This window comes from Mixophyes fleayi, chromosome 1 (assembly GCF_038048845.1).
Source record: "Mixophyes fleayi isolate aMixFle1 chromosome 1, aMixFle1.hap1, whole genome shotgun sequence".
In the NCBI taxonomy this organism is placed as follows: domain Eukaryota; kingdom Metazoa; phylum Chordata; class Amphibia; order Anura; family Limnodynastidae; genus Mixophyes; species Mixophyes fleayi.
In genome coordinates this window covers 270020707-270039533 of record NC_134402.1, presented here as the reverse complement: position 1 = coordinate 270039533, position 18827 = coordinate 270020707, and the positions used below count along the sequence as shown (strand labels likewise).

The following is an 18827-nucleotide window of genomic DNA, read 5'->3' as shown; positions in this document are numbered from 1 at the left end:
AGTGATCTTGGTGCTTTACAAATGGAAAAACAGGATTTTTATACTTTTATCTCAACCTATTGGGATACACTGGACAGAACCAGAGAAACATAAAGAAAGAGAGAGAAACAGAATCTCCCAACATCTCCCTTAAAAAGATTTTACTTTGACAAACTTTAAACATGAGAACCAGAGTGTGATTGGGTGAGCTCCCATAGTCCTTCAATGGATTTAGAGAAAATTATTTGATGTAAATACAAAAACCCAGTTCTCTACATCATCCTATGGGAGCACTGGACCCTGCAAATGTCCCAAAGCTGCCCCATTGGATGGATACGCTTTCAGAATTGCACCCAATACTAAAACTGACATCTTTATCTGCAAACATTGAATAACTAAAATTTTCTAAATGTATCCATGGAAGACCACGTGGCTGCCCTACACAGCTGCTTAACCGAAACCCCATGTCGTTGAGAGTTACTCGCCAATCTTGCAAAATAGGACTTTCCTACCACAATGTAAATAAGCATTGATCCATCTAGCAATTGTTTGTTTGCATGCAGGCCATCCACTTTTGTTAGCATCATAGAGGACCAAAAGATCATCCGATTTTCTGACATAAAGCATCCTTGTGACATAGATATTCATGACCCTAACAACATCCAAGAAGTGAAGTGATTACTCTTCCTCTATAGACAGATTCTGAACTAGTGCTACAGTTACAATGCCTTGATATAAATGGAACTTGAAAACCACCTTTGGTTGAATAGATGGTTTAGTGCGAAGAACAGCTTTATCTTTGTGAAAGACCAAGAACTGAGATGTGCAAGATAGAGTTCCCAATTCTGGCACCCTCCGGGAAACTTTAACTACAGTGAACCATGTGGTTCACAGGCAAAATATTGCAATGCCTTCGGCACTAAATTCAAATCCCAAGGCGCTAGTGGAGGAGTGAATGGTGGTTGCACAATGTAAAATGTCTGCATCTCTGTGTCACGGGCACTAGGAGTCTTTGCCCAGGATATCACCAGATGATGTTCTTACCAGAGTAATATAGCTGGTACTATGGTCCTCTGGTAGCAGGGTGACAACGGAACAGGAGAATCAGCAGATGGTGAGAGAATGCTCAATGAAAGTCTATGACTAGCAGCAACTAGTAATGACTAGATGTATGAACACGAGGAACCAGATGGACAAGTAAACGTGAGGAGAGTCAGTGGTCTGCGTACAGCAAGTTGTACCACTGCTATAGTGAGGAGGAATGTCCAGGAGTAGAGAGGAGGTAGTGAAAGTCAGTGGTCTGCGTATAGCAAGTTGTACCACTGTCTATAGTGAAGGAATGGTTTCCAGGTGCAAGTAGGTAACGGGGAAGTCAGTGGTCTGCGTACAGCAAGTTGTACCACTGCTTATGTGAGAGGATACTTGAAACTGGTGCCAATGGGAAACAGGAGTCAGTGGTCTGCGTTCAGCAAGTTGTACCACTGCTATATATATTGGAGGAGGGGCACGAGGAGATGAATGAAATACAGAGGATACACGGGAGGCACACGGAACTTGATCCCACGATGATAACCACAATACAATAATAACTGACAAGCGCTGCTTGAAGTATGCAAAGTCACTATAGAGATCCAGGTAATAGGAAACAAAGTCAATTGTAACAATAGCTTCAGTAGATGGAAGACTCCGGAGATGAACACAACACAGTCCAGACGGATATGCAATACAATAGCAAAGTCAATGGAAAGTATGCATACCGCGGTTCAGGAGAGCAGGCTGTCAAGGAGAAGTGCAGGGATACCTGAACGGCTGAACGCCGGCAGGAGGAGAGACCACTGGAGGATGGAAGCGGTAATCAGGTTGGTGCAGCGCACGAAAGGTAACCGGTAATCAAAGGAGCAATACTCAGGAAGCAGTAGTAAGTAAAACTGGAAACATGATGAACACGGGAGAGTTGAGGCTGTCTGGTATCCGGCAGTAGTAGCGGAGGCAGCGGAGGGGAGACACGCTGAACACAGGAGAGTAGAGGCGGTCTGGAATCCGGCAGTAGTAGCGAAGGCAGCGGAGGGGAGACACGCTGAACACAGGAGAGTAGAAACGGTCTGGAATCCGGCAGCAGTAGCAGATAGGAATCAGTGGAGAGCTGACACGATGAACACAGGAGAGTTGAGACGGTCTGGAACCCGGCAGTAGTAACGGAGGCAGCGGAGAGCAGACACGCTGAACACAGGAGAGTTGAGGCGGTCTGGAATCCGGCAGCAGTAGCAGATAGGAATCAGCTGAGTGCAGACACGATGAACACAGGAGAGTTGAAGTGGTCCTGAAACCACAATGGTAGTATACAGGAATCAGCTGGAGCTGAATACACGAGGAAACACAGGAACACCTTCAGAGGCTCATGGGGAATGAGACTCCAAGATCAGGCCACTAGGTAATGATCACAGGTGGTTTAAATAGGGAGGGTTGCCTGATCATCCAATTAATTAAAAGCAACAGGTACTGAAGGTTTCATAAGGGCTGCACATGCGCAGACCCTCAGGATGGCGGACGGCCACGGTTCCTGAACACAGGAGAAATGGCACTCACAGTCCGGTGAGTGACACTCTGTTACAAGTGCTACCCTCTTCTGGAAGCAAACAGAGAGAAAACATTTGAACCTTTAAGGATCTAAAATATAACCTATGCCATCCTACAAAAACAGGAGCAAAGGAGCTAACTCGAAAGAATTAGTTAGAAACTTGCTTCTCAGCAACTTGCATGAGGCTTCCAAATTCTGTGATAATTTTTTGCCAGCACAGATTTTCTGGCAGTGGGCATGGTTCTGATAACACTGTAGGAGAACCCCTGTTTCTAAAGGATCAGCCATAACGTTAAAGCCAGTCACGCTAAGCCATGATGGTACAAAGGCCCCTGGGTTAACAGGTCCCACCTTTGAGGAAGATGCCACCATGGATCTACTAACATCTTGTGATTGTCTGTGTACCACGTTGTCTTGTCCAGTCTGATGCTACATCTGGACCCCTTCCCCTTTTTACCTTTTTGAGAATGACACTCATGATGGGGTAAATGTATAAACATGCGGGTTCTTCAACACCCGCGAGTTCAGCGTCTTCGGTGATTAAATTTAAAGCGGCGCTGCATTGTAAAGGGAAGTTTCCCTTTACAATGCATCGCCGCTGAAATGTACCAATGTTCTACAGCTATCTTGTCCCCTAGAAGAAACACCTGCTGCTGATAAGTGTCAAACAGGAGCCCTAGAAAGACCAGACTCTGAGTAGGAATATGATTGGGTTTCTGGATGTTGATAATCCAACTGTAGGAGTCGTATCTATGATGTCTGACTGATTGGAACATGCAAGTAAGCATCCTTGACATCTATGGATACCATGTACCAATTCTATACAGTTGAATACAGAACTCAAAGATTCCATTTTGAACCTGCCTACCTGGATGTGAGTGTTGAGTGTCCTGAGTCAATCATAAAATTACATTAAGCTGACACAGAAGCACAATAAGCAGCCTATCCTGCGGGCACTCTAAAAAAACTGAGTGTCCAGCTGGATGAGGATAAGGAAGAGCTCAACACTTTACAATAGGATAGGATGATCGACATATAATTATAATCAATAGTGAAGAAAAAAGTAAACATGTATGCACACTATATGCATATTTCCATTTATACCAAGCATGCTACGTCTCAATAACAAGCCTTTTTTTTATATTCTTACCGTTGCAAGTATTTTCTTCCTTTTTTTTCCCCTCAAATTTTGAGAACACATAACTTGCTTGCCTGATTGAAATTTAAATCTCCACTGCTTCGCAAAAGTAGTTGCGCTGATTCACTTTGGTGAAAATGTACGTGTTTTGGACAATTTGGACTTCATAAATGACCTCAAATTACACCAAGATAGGAGGATCACCACATACATGCAATCTCTTCTTATCATGCAAGCAATCTGTTCTTATCAGCCCTGAGAGCTACTCTCCATTGGGATTTAAGTATAACTGGCCCTCTGCAATGTTTGGGCAAATCATTGCATTGCAATGTCATACTAGCAAGTCTAGTTTTAAAATAATTAAAAACATACTAAAACTGCAAACATTTAGATCGCTGTGTTCTTTTCTATTGTAAAATGTAAACATCCAAACAATGTTGTTACAGGTGTATTATAATTTTCAGAAAATAATGTATAATATTACTAATAAATTGTAATTACATACATTACATATGCAGAAATCTATACTATGAGGCCGATTCAATTCGGCCACGTTATTCTAGGAATAGCGCAGCGTTAATGGTATTACCGTTAATTTTAATCCAGATTTTTGCTTGCGGGCTGTGAGCAAAAATCCGTGATAAAATTATCATACTAACATACGTTATTACTAGAACGCGGCTGAATTTAATTGGCCCCTATATGCCTTACTAACAATGTTTTGTCATTACTATGCCTACAGACCACCTCGCATGGAGGAACAATCACCTGTTTTGATGCTTTAAATCTAGAACATTATATTATTCTTGCCACCGGAAGCACAAATGGAGAGATAAACATGTACAGATTAGACTCATCAGGTGTCAAGCACATGTATGTATTTTGCTATAACTCTAGATAACATGAAAATAACTATATATTTCATATTTATTTAAATCCAGTTATGCTGTGACTTTTTTAAATTAATTTCATTGATGATTTCATGTTCCACCTTCTAGGAAGCTCCACTGTTCTGAAATTTTGCTTATCTAGTTGTATAACAGAAAGGGTTGAGATTTTTATGATTAAACCACACCTGCCAACTTTTACAACCAGATGGCGTGGTGACACACTGGCTACAGGATCTAGCAGGGTGCCTACTCTTCCCGAAGTCCGGGAAGGCCCCTTGAAATTCAGGACACTCCGAGAAATTTTGGGAGAGTAGGCAAGTACAGATTAAACGCTTGACTAGCAAATCTGTAACTACAAAGTTGATACTGTACTGTGACTGTCAACTGACTCTTAAAAATATCTGTAAAATCATATCATTGTATATCACACAACATATAAAAAAAATGTTCACAAAATTGGTATACAAGCTAGAAATCCCATTGACTTGATCAGTGTGACAATATCCAGCATCCATAGGTGATGTTTACATATTTGGTTTGTTTGACCTACCAGCAAATCTAGGTGCACTTCTAGTTGAGGAGGTGTCTCCAAAGGCCAGAAGGCAGGTATGCACCCTGAAGAGCTCTGTGCAGACAAACCCAAAGTGACTCTAGGTGCACATCTAGTGCACATGAGGTCCCCTATATTGTCCAAAATAAAGAAAAAATAGCAAGGAAAAAATACTGCCTGCCCAAGAAAGACATATTCATGGTGAATGAGTATAGTTTAAATAGAACATGGATAAATGAGGTTCACCTGTATTACAACGTTATTATTAACAAATTAGGAAACAATTGACTTTTGATTAATTTATATAAAATTGCCCAGAAAAAAATATGAAATAGACAAAATGCAATTGTCATATAGCTTCTGTCTTGTTATTTCAATATTCTTAAATCACATCTGTCTTGTCTGTAGTTACAGCCGAAATGCTGAAACTATCAGTTGCACTGAACTGCCAAGCAATCTGAAGACACAATGCACAAATACCCTCTTGTTTATTTTACCGAAAACTATGGAAACATTGAGCATATCAAGGTAATTACATTCGAAAAATATCTCTCTATTAAGTGTTTTTGTCAAATCATCAGATTAGTTACAGCAGTAGGACACGAGCAAGCTGATCTTACGAGAGGCAGTAACCTGTCTCCTCTTGTGTAGCTTCAAATGACAGGGCACTGTCAGTGTTGTGATGTGATGAGGGGAATGTAGGCAGACTTAAGGGGCAATTACTTAAGCACCATTTTCTTAAATTTCAATAGCTTTTTTACTTATAAATCTTTTACTTATAAAGCGCCAGCATATTACTTAGGGCTGTACATTGAGGGGATGCAAACAAAGAAGATGATATGATACAGAAGGTAAAGATGACCCTGCTAAAACAAACTGATATTTTAGAAGTGGGGAATACACTTCATACTTGGATACATGTCACTGGGCTAATCCTTGCCTCCAGTCACACTTGGTGTATAAAGCCACTGTGCTAGTTCCTAGCTCCAGACTGTTGGTAAATATAGTTTCTAAAACCTCAAAAAAACTTGTCTTATACCAAAAGAGTAAAAAAAAAAGCACAGACATAATTTTCAAATAAAATTTATTTTAATAAAACACTGTCCAAAGACTTTTTCACCACCATTAATTATAAAATAATAATAATATATTCTTGTTTCTTTGGTCTTCATCTTCCATGGTCCAATAGTAAATAAAATATTTTCTTCTGTCTTGAACTGTCATAGTGGGGCCAGGTGGGGGCCGAGAACAATCTGTGCATCAGAACACTAGCACTGCCTGCTGCTAAATGATCAATGGGATTCTTCTTAACCCCCAGCCAATCACGAGTGGTTTCCAATACTGGTCTTTTGTTATTGGCTAGCGGTGAGGGTGATCATGGCTTTGATCTTCATCAAATTTAATTTAAAAAAGAAGAAAAATAAATCCATTCATTTTATGGAGTTTCTTTATGCATTTTAATCAATCTTTTGTAGACTTCTCTTAAGAGGTAGATGGTTGGAAGGATCAGGATCCCCAGTAGCAAAGAGTAGTTATGTCAAACTGATGCTAGAAGATTGTGGTGTCAAATGCACCTGTATGTGAAACAACATACAAACAACATACATACATCCAACTTGTTAATTTATATCTCTAATTGCTAATCACATGTTTAAAAAAATGTGTTAATGTTCATTTTCTCCTGACTTATGCTTAAATATATAATTTATGAAAGCTGTTCTAATACTTCATAGCTACATTTTCAACAGCAGGAGAAATTCCTGGTTTCATTTATGAAGTGAATTTGCATTGAAATTAGTGAAGGCTAGATTTGTAAGGCGACGTAGTGCTCCGCAGCGCCGTACAGTAGTGAAAACAGTACATACATAAAACAGGGACATACAAGGTAGACAAAATAAATGCAGACATGAAAACAAAGCGTATGAAGGACCCTGCTCATTAGAGAGCTTACATTCTAAAGGGAAGAGGGCGCAGCTGAAACAAGAGGAGCGAGTGTGTCTCAGAATGGAGATTGGGATAGTTGTGAGGGTGCATTAGTGTAAATAGTGTTATTGGGGATAAGGTCACCTTTAAAAAGGAGATGGGTTTTCAAAGAGTATCTAAAGATTTGAAGGCTGTGGGAAAGTCTGATTGAGCGTGGTAGGGTATTCCATAAGTGGGGAGCAGCACAGGAGAAGTCTTGTAGGCGGGACTGAGAGGTGGTTACCAAAGACGAGACAAGGCGCAGGTCAGAGGTAAATCTAAGAGGGCGGAAGGGAGAGTATTTTGATATGTAATTTGAGATGTATGCAGGAGTATTGTTGTTGAGGGCTTTGTAGGTAAGGGTGAGTAATTTGAATTTGATTTTGGAGGACACAGGGAGCCAATGTAGAGATTTGCAAAGTGGTGCAGCAGATGTGGAGCGGTGAGAGCACTTCCATCCTAATGTTCTTACATTAGCATCCAGCCAGTGTTTATATGTCAGGGTTGCCTATCTACTTTTCAAAGAGGAACACAGTTAAAAGCAGATTTCATAACTGCATTTACTCATTATTTTTATTACAATTATGGCATAATGACTAAAGGACGTTCCCTTCAATTTAGTAATATAATTGTAGACAATTATATGCTTCCTGCACAAGCACGGTGGCCACCTCTTCAAATAATTGAATTCATAAGTTGCAACCAACATTTACAATTTAAAAATATTCTGAAAACAATTGTAGAGTGTTCATTGATACCATAGAGAAATCAGCATTTATACACAATACCTTCTCATTTAGGAGCCTGTTTAAGATTCTCAATGAAAAAATTGATGTTTTAGCCGAAGGTTGGGCTTCTCCCTATCTATCAAAGGGTTATCTCTGGCTATTGCAAAGCATGGGAAAGCCTATTTACAAATACTGCGAGTGTCCTCCTTTCGCTATCACCACCTCAAGATGGCAATAGCAGGGAATGTTAACAGAATTATATATATATATATATATATATATATATATATATATATATATATATATACACACACATATATATATATATATATATATATATATATATATTTATTTATTTTAAATTTTACAAGTGGAACTGGAAGCCCAAATTAAAGCGATACAAGATTGCATAAATTTGAATAGACCTGTCAATACTTTGACACACACATCCAGCAGCATGTTATATTCTGACAATTAGGTTTCTGAAAATGAGCAAATTGGTATCCGATACCAGAGAACATAATTCACATCACCGTTTTCATAGTGGTAGTATGTATACCAGCATCCACATTTTTCCCCTTGTGAACACAAATCACATGTGTCCTTCGCCACCATGATTGTCTCTCATATATACACAAGGGCCAAGCAATCATCAATCTTTCATGTCTCAAGCAATAAAGTCATAACAGCGCAGTCCAAATTATTTTTAGGGTGGGATGCTTGCATGTTGTTGTTATGTGGTTGGAAGGTTGTCCATTTAGAGATATACAAAATGTTAGGTCTTCAAACTAGATTGGCTTTCAGATTGCATAGAGCTGCCCCATTGCCAAGCACATAACACAGACCCTACTAGCACATAAACTGCACAGATCCCTTGCAGACTCCAGGGGATAATGTATTAAGGAGCGACTTTTGCAAATTAACGATATTTGGTGACTATAACAGCTAAATTTAAAACGCCAATGTGTTTAAAAGCAAATCTTGCCTTTAAACACATTGCCATTTTAAATTTAGCTGTCAAAGTTGCTGAATAATTGCGAATTGCCAAAATCGGTCTTTAATATATTTACCCCCAGTACTATAAACATGTTATGAGGTGTGTATAGACATGTAGTTTATTTTGCTTTAACTATAATGTTAATGAAAAAAAACAAAAAGAAAGAAAAACATGAAATACAGCATATGTTCAGTGTTTTATGTTTTATTTACAGTAAAACAAATCTGTTGCAAGATGATTCAAGAAGTAAAGTAAGTATTATAATAACATGTTAGTATTTTTCATACTCTAAAATACAAAGTTTTATTTTTATTTTATGTTTTTATTACACATTATAGCTATTAGAGCTTGCAAAACAAGAGCCTATACACACTCAAATGTGAAATATAGATGCACTTTTATGAATGTCACAACTAGGTCCAATATAAATAGAATAAAAAAACCTACTGTGAAAAATCACTGAGGGCTTAATTTAACACATAAAAACCAATTCTTTTTATACAAAATTATTTCCTTCTTATTTTGTCCATCGTTTTAGTTTGAAGTCTACAATTTGCATGGATAATCTTCCTAATTGACCCCCAAAGTGTGTGTAACACTAATCTTGTAAACGCATTTCCCCTGAGCAGTGGCATAACACTCAATCACCAGGCCCCATTGCAAATCCGTTCTTGAGGCCACACTATGCTATTCTGGAAATGTACGTGAGCCGATACATACGCACAGAGCTCTTATATAGTGGTGTAGTGCATATCTATAAACTTATTTATAAGCAACTCATGTGCAGTAGAACTTCTGCTATACGAATTTTACATGACTCTTTTTTTTTCAGTGCTTTACCCACTCAGCAGTATTCACACTCACAGGCCAGTGCTATAATAGAATACATGTAAATGTAATTTCGAGGAAGTCATTATTGCTGAATTGGACTTGCTATTGTCTGCATACAGCAGTGGGGAGTAGCTCTATTTAACCTGTTACCTTGTTTCATTAAGACAATATGACCTTTAATAGAGATGCTTGAAAGTGTTGAACTGGTTTGAAATGTGATTGTTTCACTAGTTCAAAGGCAATGAAGATGTTTGCAGTACAATGGCCAGTTGAACCTCATTGGAATTTGTCTCACATTTGCCTTTTTCATTCATGGCTCACAACTTGTGTTCCATGTTCACGTTAAAATTAGCGTATTTAAATATTTTTAAACACCATTTAAATAATAATTGTAAACAGTAAAATTTTTATTGTAAGCTTTTTTTTTTTTCATTTGAACTGCGAACACTATTGTGCCTGAAGTTCGTCATTCACGTTGGAGGTTTACCTTTCGCAATTAAAAACCATGAACATGTATCAATTAAATTTTATAACATGTTTCAGCTTACTTGTACATGTGCAAACCAACTCAATCATGTCCATGTACGAAATGGCATTTTAGAACAGTTACAGCCATGGTTAAACAGGCTCGAACCTGTTTGATTTTATTAAATGTAGCTAGCTCTATTTTTTTTTAACCAGCAAAATATAGGTCACTGAATGTAATGTAACTGAAATATTCCAAATTCAAAACTTTTACACATTTCTTTGTGGTGACATACACAAGAGGAGAACCATTATGTGCCATTTTCAAAAAACAAACAAACTGTTAATGTATAAATAAATAATAAACAATTATTACTTATCATATAAACTATTTTCAATGATAATGTTACACTATATAACATATTTTTTCATGACTAGAGAATCTTCTATTTTACTTTTAGAAGGATGTGGAAACCTCAGATGCGCGTTCTGGTCAGTATAAAATGCTTTGTATTAACATTGTACTTGAAATACAGAATTTTTCTTTCTTCTAAATCTTTCTTGATTCATATTAACATTTTTTAATTATGTATTATTACATTTAATTAGCTGTTATCCACATTAGAGCTATATGGTGTGCACTGTATGGTTGTGCTAGAGAAAAATGATGTTGGACAATGACATTGTTACTTTGTATCTGATTAATGCCATGAATGTATGCACATCAGGGATGCAGTATAGTTTCTATGACCAGTCAGGATCTGTAATCACCACAAAGCAGATTCATATTACTAATTAAGTATCTATTAACATTATCATGTTAACATGGACAGCTGACCTATCAGTTATACAATGTATTGTTTTATCCCTTTCTTTACCACTATTATCCACATCAGTCATATTTAATGTTTTTCTTTTCAAGGACAATGACAAGACCTTATAACATACAAATACTGTAGTAGCTTATTTGTTTGCTCCACTTTTTTGCTTTAGCGCTTTACTTTTAGTTTTTCAACTGTTTCCATGGTTTAATTTGCGTGGCAATTGTGTAAACTTGCTAATTAATGGCTAGTGTTATTGTGAAGACACACATATAAAACTGCACACCATTTCCATTTTCCTGTACACATTGTTCCATTGTTGAACAAGACTTTTAGTTCAGTTTAACAGTCTCATTCAACGATATTATGTACTTTGGAATGATAATTGCTCCCCCTTGCAGGGTACACACTAGTGTGATATTGGGCCAATCAGTCGTTTATCCTCTGATTGGTCTGATAATCTGCTTTAACCACTATAGGGTGTACCTAGCCTTACTCACTGCCAACAATTAGAAGAGATGGTGTAAATTGCAGTCTTATTTAATCAAATAGATGCTGACTGCAGAGAGGCGGCTATGTCCAATCAGCAGCTGTGTTAGGAGCTGTTTGCATTTTCCTGTGAAGCCAATGCCAGGAGTAGCAGAGTTCTAGCGTCAGCAATGGTGAATTCTCCCTAATTGTGGTGTTCCCTGGCATAGGTTCTACACAGTTCTGCTTGTTGGCAGGGGGGGATTGTTAAAAAGTTATTTGACCCTATTTTTTTTTTCATTTAATGTTTGTAAATATGGGTGTTAACAGGCAAAACAACACCTGTTAAAAGTGTAGCCAAAATCTTGTCCTTTGTTCTCACTTTTAAGAGCATTCAAGAGAAGTTTAACATGCTGTTTTCCAGAAATCGGTGGGATGATAAATAAGGTGAAAAGAGCAGGTGTTCTCCTAAGCGATGTGGAACATTATCCATTTTATAAACAAAGTCCGGCCAGTCCTGTAAAACCTCCACTTACATTAGCCCAAAAAACTACACCAATATACACAGACTTACCTACGAAGCATCGCTGCAGATTTCTACCTATGATGATGAGGGTAACGCAACCCTTACCATTATCATCGAGGCAGCTGAGTATCGCTCAGCAGCTGTGGGCAAATTTTTTTGGGGTAAATTGTGACGATAACTGAATTTTTTTTTTTATCACAGCCATGTGGCTTTAAATAATAAATAGGCCCCAAGTCATTTCAATTCCTCTACCATTGATTACAAAGTTAAGATGGGTTTTATACAGCATACTATGGTGTGGTTATTTTTGTTTGCAGAAAAAGTTTCAGAAACGGAAGATAACAGAGATGTTGGGGAACCACATGGACATACACAGGATAACTCTCATTCAGTGACATTAAATGGCCAGGTGGTCTCTCCACTTGTAGCATCAGCTCATGGGAATGGATACCTCTACTTGTGGAACACTAAGGTAATATTAACTAATTTACATTGTTCTGTTGTATGAAATTTTAAGTCAGCATGATATAACATAGTGTTAGGCACAGCAATTTTCATAATTTTCACCATATACATTAACATACCTGATGAAACAGTGGTTGAAGTGGAAATTTAGAAGTGGGGGTATGGAAAATATAAGTGAATGTAGTATGAGGCTTGAATTTTTAATTTATTTTTTTAACACTTGTCCCCTTTGTGCATTCCCATCCTTCATTACTACTTGTGTTTTACGGTGGTTGCAACCCTGACATTCCCATTTTTAAGCTGTCACTTCTTTTACACTTTCTTTACCTATGCCCCTGTACCCTATTCTCTCCTGTCCCTCTTACACATCCCCCTGCACCATCTTCTCCCCAGTCCCTCTTACTTAACCCCCTGCACCTTCTTCTCCTCTGTCTCTCTCACATATCCCCCTGCACTGTCTTTTCTTCTGTCTCCCATATCCCCTTGCAAAATCTTCTCCTTTGTCTCTCTCTCTTAACCCCCTGCACCATCTTATCCTCTGTCTCTCTCATATTTCCACCTGAACCATCATCTCCTCTGTCTCTCTCACATATCCCCCCTGCACCATCTTATCCTCTGTCTCTTTCATATATCCCCATGCACCATCTTATCCTCTGTCTTTCCTCTAACCTCCTGCAGCAACCCTTGATATCCCCCTGTACTATCTTCTCCCCTGTCCCTCTCAGACATCCCCCTGTACCATCTTCTCTCCTGTCCCTCTCACACTTCCCCTGCACCATCTTGTCCCCTGTCTCTCTCACGTAACTTCCTGCACCATCTTCTCTACCTTTTTCTCTCACATATCTCCCTGCACATCTTCTCTCCTGTCTCCAGTTTTGTGCTCCCTGCAGTATCCACTTTGCCTAAGTTGACGTAGCTAAGCAGAAGGTTATGTGACAAAAAGGGTAGATGGCCACAGGCCACCAAGGGAGAGACTAATAACTTCTCTGGCAGTCTGCAGCCTCATGCTGCAAACTGGGTTAAGTCTCCTCACTCAGATCACAGACTCACAGGTGGAGCACATGGGTGTTACTAATGAATTAACAGTTTAGCTAGCTAGTGCTTGGGATGAAGCTTAAATAGCTGGACTTGTGTTGAGGACGGGACGACCGACAATAGCCAGTGGCCAGTGACTAGTGAGGAGACGGAGTGTCTAATTAGCAGCAGGGTGGCCTGGAACTGTAAACACTTTTGTTTGATTGAATTGCTGGAACTACAAGAGTTGCTGTCTATAACATCCTGACATCTCTGAATAAAACTATAGCAAACCTCTGTCAGCAGCATTTGTTTGGCGTGTTTTTCACAAGATGATTATTTAAGCATCAGAAATAGTACACACATTTCATACTTAATCTATTATTGTTTATATATATTTATAGGGAGACTTGATAAGTAAGGTGTTACCTTGTACAAAGCACCCATCTATTCCTCTCACAGCACTTTGTACAGGTCAATGCGGTAAGGTTATCTTTGCTGGAAATAAAGGTAGGTGTCTGCTATATTCTTATTAAAGTTCTAACTAAATGGTCCTTACTTATCATTTTACAATAATATGATGTCACCAGATAAAAAGATAATAATGTAAAAACTGAGTATGGTAATCATATAAACTGTCTACAAATATACAAAATGCAAATCACAACTACAAGCCCCAAATACTATATTTAGACCAAATGTGTACGTAACCAAATTAGCTGAGGCCACATATCTACCCAGTCATAATGTTTAAAGAAGAGTCACATAAAATATGAATCTACCTGCTGTATATAAAGTGATCAAATTTATTGGTAATAGTTTTGGGTGTATCAAATGTAGTGTCTCTGTGCAAAGGAACTATGAAGAATTACCATAACCTGCCTGAAGAATGTGTCACTAATTTTAAAAACACTGCTAATACTGTATGACATTTCAAACAATATATTAAATGAATACATTTATAATTACTTGTGATATGTAGGTCATGTCTTATGTAACAGCCTTTAAGAAAGGTGCTAAAGGAGCACTGAAACAGCTGTTGGGTATAATTTTCTGGACATACACTATCATAAACTATGCTCCATTGTCATCTAAAGATGAGTATTCTACTGCTTTTCTGCTAAATTGTTTCACTATTATGCTATAATAGAGTGGATTTGCCCTGGGTTTTGGATGCAATAGTAAATAGCCTGCTTTACATGGATTGCCAGTTTCCAGGTCTGGAAATTTAGAAGTGGTGCTATGACAATGTAATTTGAATGTAAGTGATTGGAATTTGATTAGTTTTACATCAAAGGCAGTAGAACAAGAGACGATATGGCATTCCATCGTAGACCTCCCCACATTAACTATATATATATATATATATATATATATATATATATATATATATATATATATATATATAAATTACAGTGGTTCAACAATGAATTAGACATTTTTTAGTTTCTTGTAAAATGTTGATAAAATAAAGACAAATACACATATTAAATACTTTATATGAACTTAATTTTTTATATATTTGCCCACGTTTTTTCCTCATTGCTTGTGTCCACATCGGTTTCTTAACTGGTTGACAAGCTCTAAACCCAAACTCTGCAAGATGTCTCCGCGCAGTTGTTAAAGAAATGTTAGCTCCTGCTTCCTTCCACTTCATCATAACACGTTTTTCTGGCAATTTTCGTTCTCTGTTGCAATTTTCTGTCATGTCTGGGCGTAGTTTTTACGACTGCTTTCACGTCGGAAAGGTGATTTAGCCAGGTTGTGCTGCCACCTGGAGGAACAATATGGCAACAAACTGCCTAGAGTATGTCAGAGTATGCCAGAGTATGAGGTCTCCTCTCTCCGGCATTCTTGTATGTTCCTGCTCCTGTTCTGGTTGTGACCCGGCTTCTTCTGACTTCCTCCCCCTATCAAGACTTCTCTTGAATATGAGGTTGAAAGAATCTTGGAGGTTCGTTCTCTTCGTGGCAAGACCCAGTTCCTTGCGCATTGGAAGGGCTACGGCCTAGAGGAAAGATCCTGGGTAGATGAAGTTGACCTTTATGCTCCTCGCCTCCTGGCTGAGTTTCTGCATAAGACCAATCCTTCTCTGGGGGAGAGAAAGGGACCGTGTGCTGTCAGACGAGTGTCTCCGTTGTATGAAGCGGGGACGGCCACCTGACAGTTCCGGACGGGGGAGTCCTGTTGCTAAGCAACAGGCACGCAGCATTCCCAGCCATCCTTGGCCATCGGGCGCATGTGCAGAGACTCGTCCCATTGCTAGACAACGGGGCGCTTCCTTTGCTTGGCGGTCAATGTGTCTGCCCGCCCCTCTCCTCCTCCTATCACATCTCTGCTGCCTCTATTTAAACCCTGCTCTGGCACCATTAGGGTGCCAGAGTTTCAGCTCTCCTGTCTGCAGCGTTCTTGTATGTTCCTGTTCCTGTTTTGGTTGTGACCCGGCTTCCTCTGACTACTCTCCTGGATTGTGCCCTTTTGCCTTCTGTTGTGATCCCAGCTTGTCGACCATTTTTCTGTAATTGGCTATTTGTCCTATACTTGTGACCTCGGCCTGTCTGACTTCTCTGTGAATCTCTCTTTGTTACCGCCTTCTCCTGATTGGTTTGACCCGGAACGTTCTGACTACTTTATCTCTACATTGGTAACTGTCTAGGAGGACCGCAACCTGTGTACCCTTTGCAGCTAAGCCCAAACCTCCTTGCGGGGGTCCCTGGTGAACATAAGGGGTACGTTAGACTCTGCACCTCCTAGTTCAGTGGCGCTAATATCAGTTAGTGGTTTCTGTGCATCCTGAGTCCTCAGTACTCTCTGACCCTGACATATATTCACTATTTTTAAAGTACAAACCTTAAAAAAAAATAAAAAGTTTAAAAATTCATAATTCTTTGTCCAGCCACTGTATATATTGCTCTCTCGGAAACTGCCATATTAGATAATTCAGACTATATTAGAGTAAGGATTCATTTTAGTATTGAGACATAATAATGTAATGTAGTACAGGGTGGAGTAGCTCAGTGGTTAAATACACTGACAGAATAATAATGAAAATTGCTGACCATTGTCCGTATTCCATCTTTAGGCTTGAACAAGTCACTTCTAATCAGCATATTCATATTGTGTGGTAAATTGGCCATGGGATTTATACAAACATTTTTGTTCTATGATGCTACACAAAGTTGTACTGTTTTTGTATGTTATATGTATAATTTGTAGTTGTCCTCAAAATATATACTAAACAATATTTTATTTGCAAATAGAGGGCTATATTATATTATGGAAACTTCAAGATTACCAAAGAGAAGGATCTAAGGTAAGCCGGTAATCTTGTCTTGAAACAATGAGACTTGTTAGCAACTAAGGAAACATGAGAGATATATGTATACAAGTCTCTAGTCTCTCCCACCCTAGTTTAAAAAAGTTATTTCTAAAAAGTCATAGTTCTCATTTTGGTGTTATTTTACACATTTCATCATTATCACAATATTATTCATTATCACACCGTGTTTGCGTAGGTTTCCTCCCACACTCCAAAAACATACTAGTAGGTTAATTGGCTGCTATTAAAATGACCTTAGTCTCTCTCGGTCTGTGTGCGTGTATGTGTGTGAGTAGGGAATTTAGACTGTAAGCAGTAAGCACCAATGGGGCAGGGACTGATGTGAGTAAGTACTCTGTACAGCGCTGCGGAATCAATGGTGCTATATAAATAGATGATGATGATCAAGGGTGTATTTTTGGTGAACTGGTGAGAAGTGAATGCAAAATTTCTCCAACTAAAACCCTGTGTTGCTCCTACTTCTGACCCTTGTGCACTTATAAATGCAGTATTTACTAGAGATGAGCGCACTCGGATTTCTGAAATCCGAGCCCACCCGAACGTTGCAGATCCGAGCCGGATCCGAGACAGATCCGGGTATTCCCGCCAATTGCAAAACTGAAAGCGAGGCTCTGAGTCATAATCCCTCTGTCGGATCTCGCAATACTCGGATCCTGTAAATTCCCCGCTAGTCGCCGCAATCTTCACTCGGGCATTGATCAGGGTAGAGGGAGGTTGTGTTAGGTGGTCCTCTGTCCTGCTATATCTCGTGCTGTGCTGTGCTGTTCAGTTCTGTGCTGTGCTGTGCTGTTCAGTTCTGTGCTGTGCTGTGTTCTGCTCAGTGCAGTGGTGCTGTGTCCTGTGCTCTGTCCTTCTGAGTTCAGTGGTGCTGCTGGGTCCTGTGCTCTGTCCTGTTCAGTCTAGTGGTGCTGTGTCCTGTGCTCTGTCCTTCTGAGTTCAGTGGTGCTGCTGGGTCCTGTGCTGTGTCCTGTTCAGTCCAGTGGTGCTGTGTCCTGTGCTCTGTCCTTCTAAGGGCATTGTTATTTCCCCATTATTCCCAAATTATAAAAAATGTAAAAAAAAGTTATAAAAAAAATTACAAAAAAAGTAATTATAAAAAAAAAATAAAAAATATCCCAAAACAATCCTGCAGTATAAGTCCATTGGTACTGCTATATTACAAAGTTCACTGATTCTGCAGTATAAGTCCAGTGGTACTGCTGTATTACAAAGTTCACTGATTCAGCAGTATAAGTCCAGTGGTACTGATATATTACAAAGTTCACTGATTCAGCAGTATAAGTCCAGTGGTACTGCTATATTACAAAGTTCACTGATTCAGCAGTATAAGTCCAGTGGTACTGATATATTACAAAGTTCACTGATTCAGCAGTATAAGTCCAGTGGTACGGCTATATTACAAAGTTCACTGATTCAGCAGTATAAGTCAAGTGGTACTGCTATATTACAAAGTTCACTGATTCAGCAGTATAAGTCCAGTGGTACTGCTATATTACAAAGTTCACTGATTCAGCAGTATAAGTCCAGTGGTACTGCTGTTACAAAGTTCACTGATTCAGCAGTATAAGTCAAGTGGTACTGATATATTACAAAGTTCATTGATTCAGCAGTATAAGTCCAGTGCTACTGCTATTACAAAGTTCACTGATTCAGCAGTATAAGTCAAGTGGTACTGCTGTATTACAAAGTTCACTGATTCAGCAGTATAAGTCCAGTGGTACTGCTATTACAAAGTTCACTGATTCCGAAAAAATGGTGGAGGATTATTTTGCTGACACCATCCAAATAGACATGTCAGACAGTCCATATTGTTACTGGCAGGAAAAAAAGCCAGTTTGGAAGCCCCTGTACAAACTGGCTCTATTTTACCTGAGTTGTCCCCCCTCCAGTGTGTACTCGGAAAGAGTTTTTAGTGCAGCGGGGAACCTGGTCAGTAAGTGGCGAAGGAGGTTGCTTCCTCAGAACGTTGAAAAAATGATGTTTATAAAAATGAATTATCAATTCCTCAATCAAGTACAGCACTGCCCTCCAGATAGTACAGAGGGACCTGTGGTTGTGGAGTCCAGCGGGGACGA

General features: G+C 39.1%; 1 protein-coding gene across 1 annotated transcript in view; it reads left to right on the top strand.

The window, feature by feature from the left end:
* Positions 1-18827, top strand: part of WDR64 (WD repeat domain 64) — a 77970-nt gene that overhangs the window by 45014 nt on the left and 14129 nt on the right. Inside the window, exons 16-22 of the mRNA XM_075204794.1 lie at positions 4438-4568; positions 5544-5663; positions 9037-9073; positions 10580-10610; positions 12251-12405; positions 13817-13922; positions 16673-16725. Of these exons, the coding sequence (XP_075060895.1) occupies positions 4438-4568; positions 5544-5663; positions 9037-9073; positions 10580-10610; positions 12251-12405; positions 13817-13922; positions 16673-16725 (633 nt within the window). The remainder of the gene's footprint in view (positions 1-4437; positions 4569-5543; positions 5664-9036; positions 9074-10579; positions 10611-12250; positions 12406-13816; positions 13923-16672; positions 16726-18827) is intronic.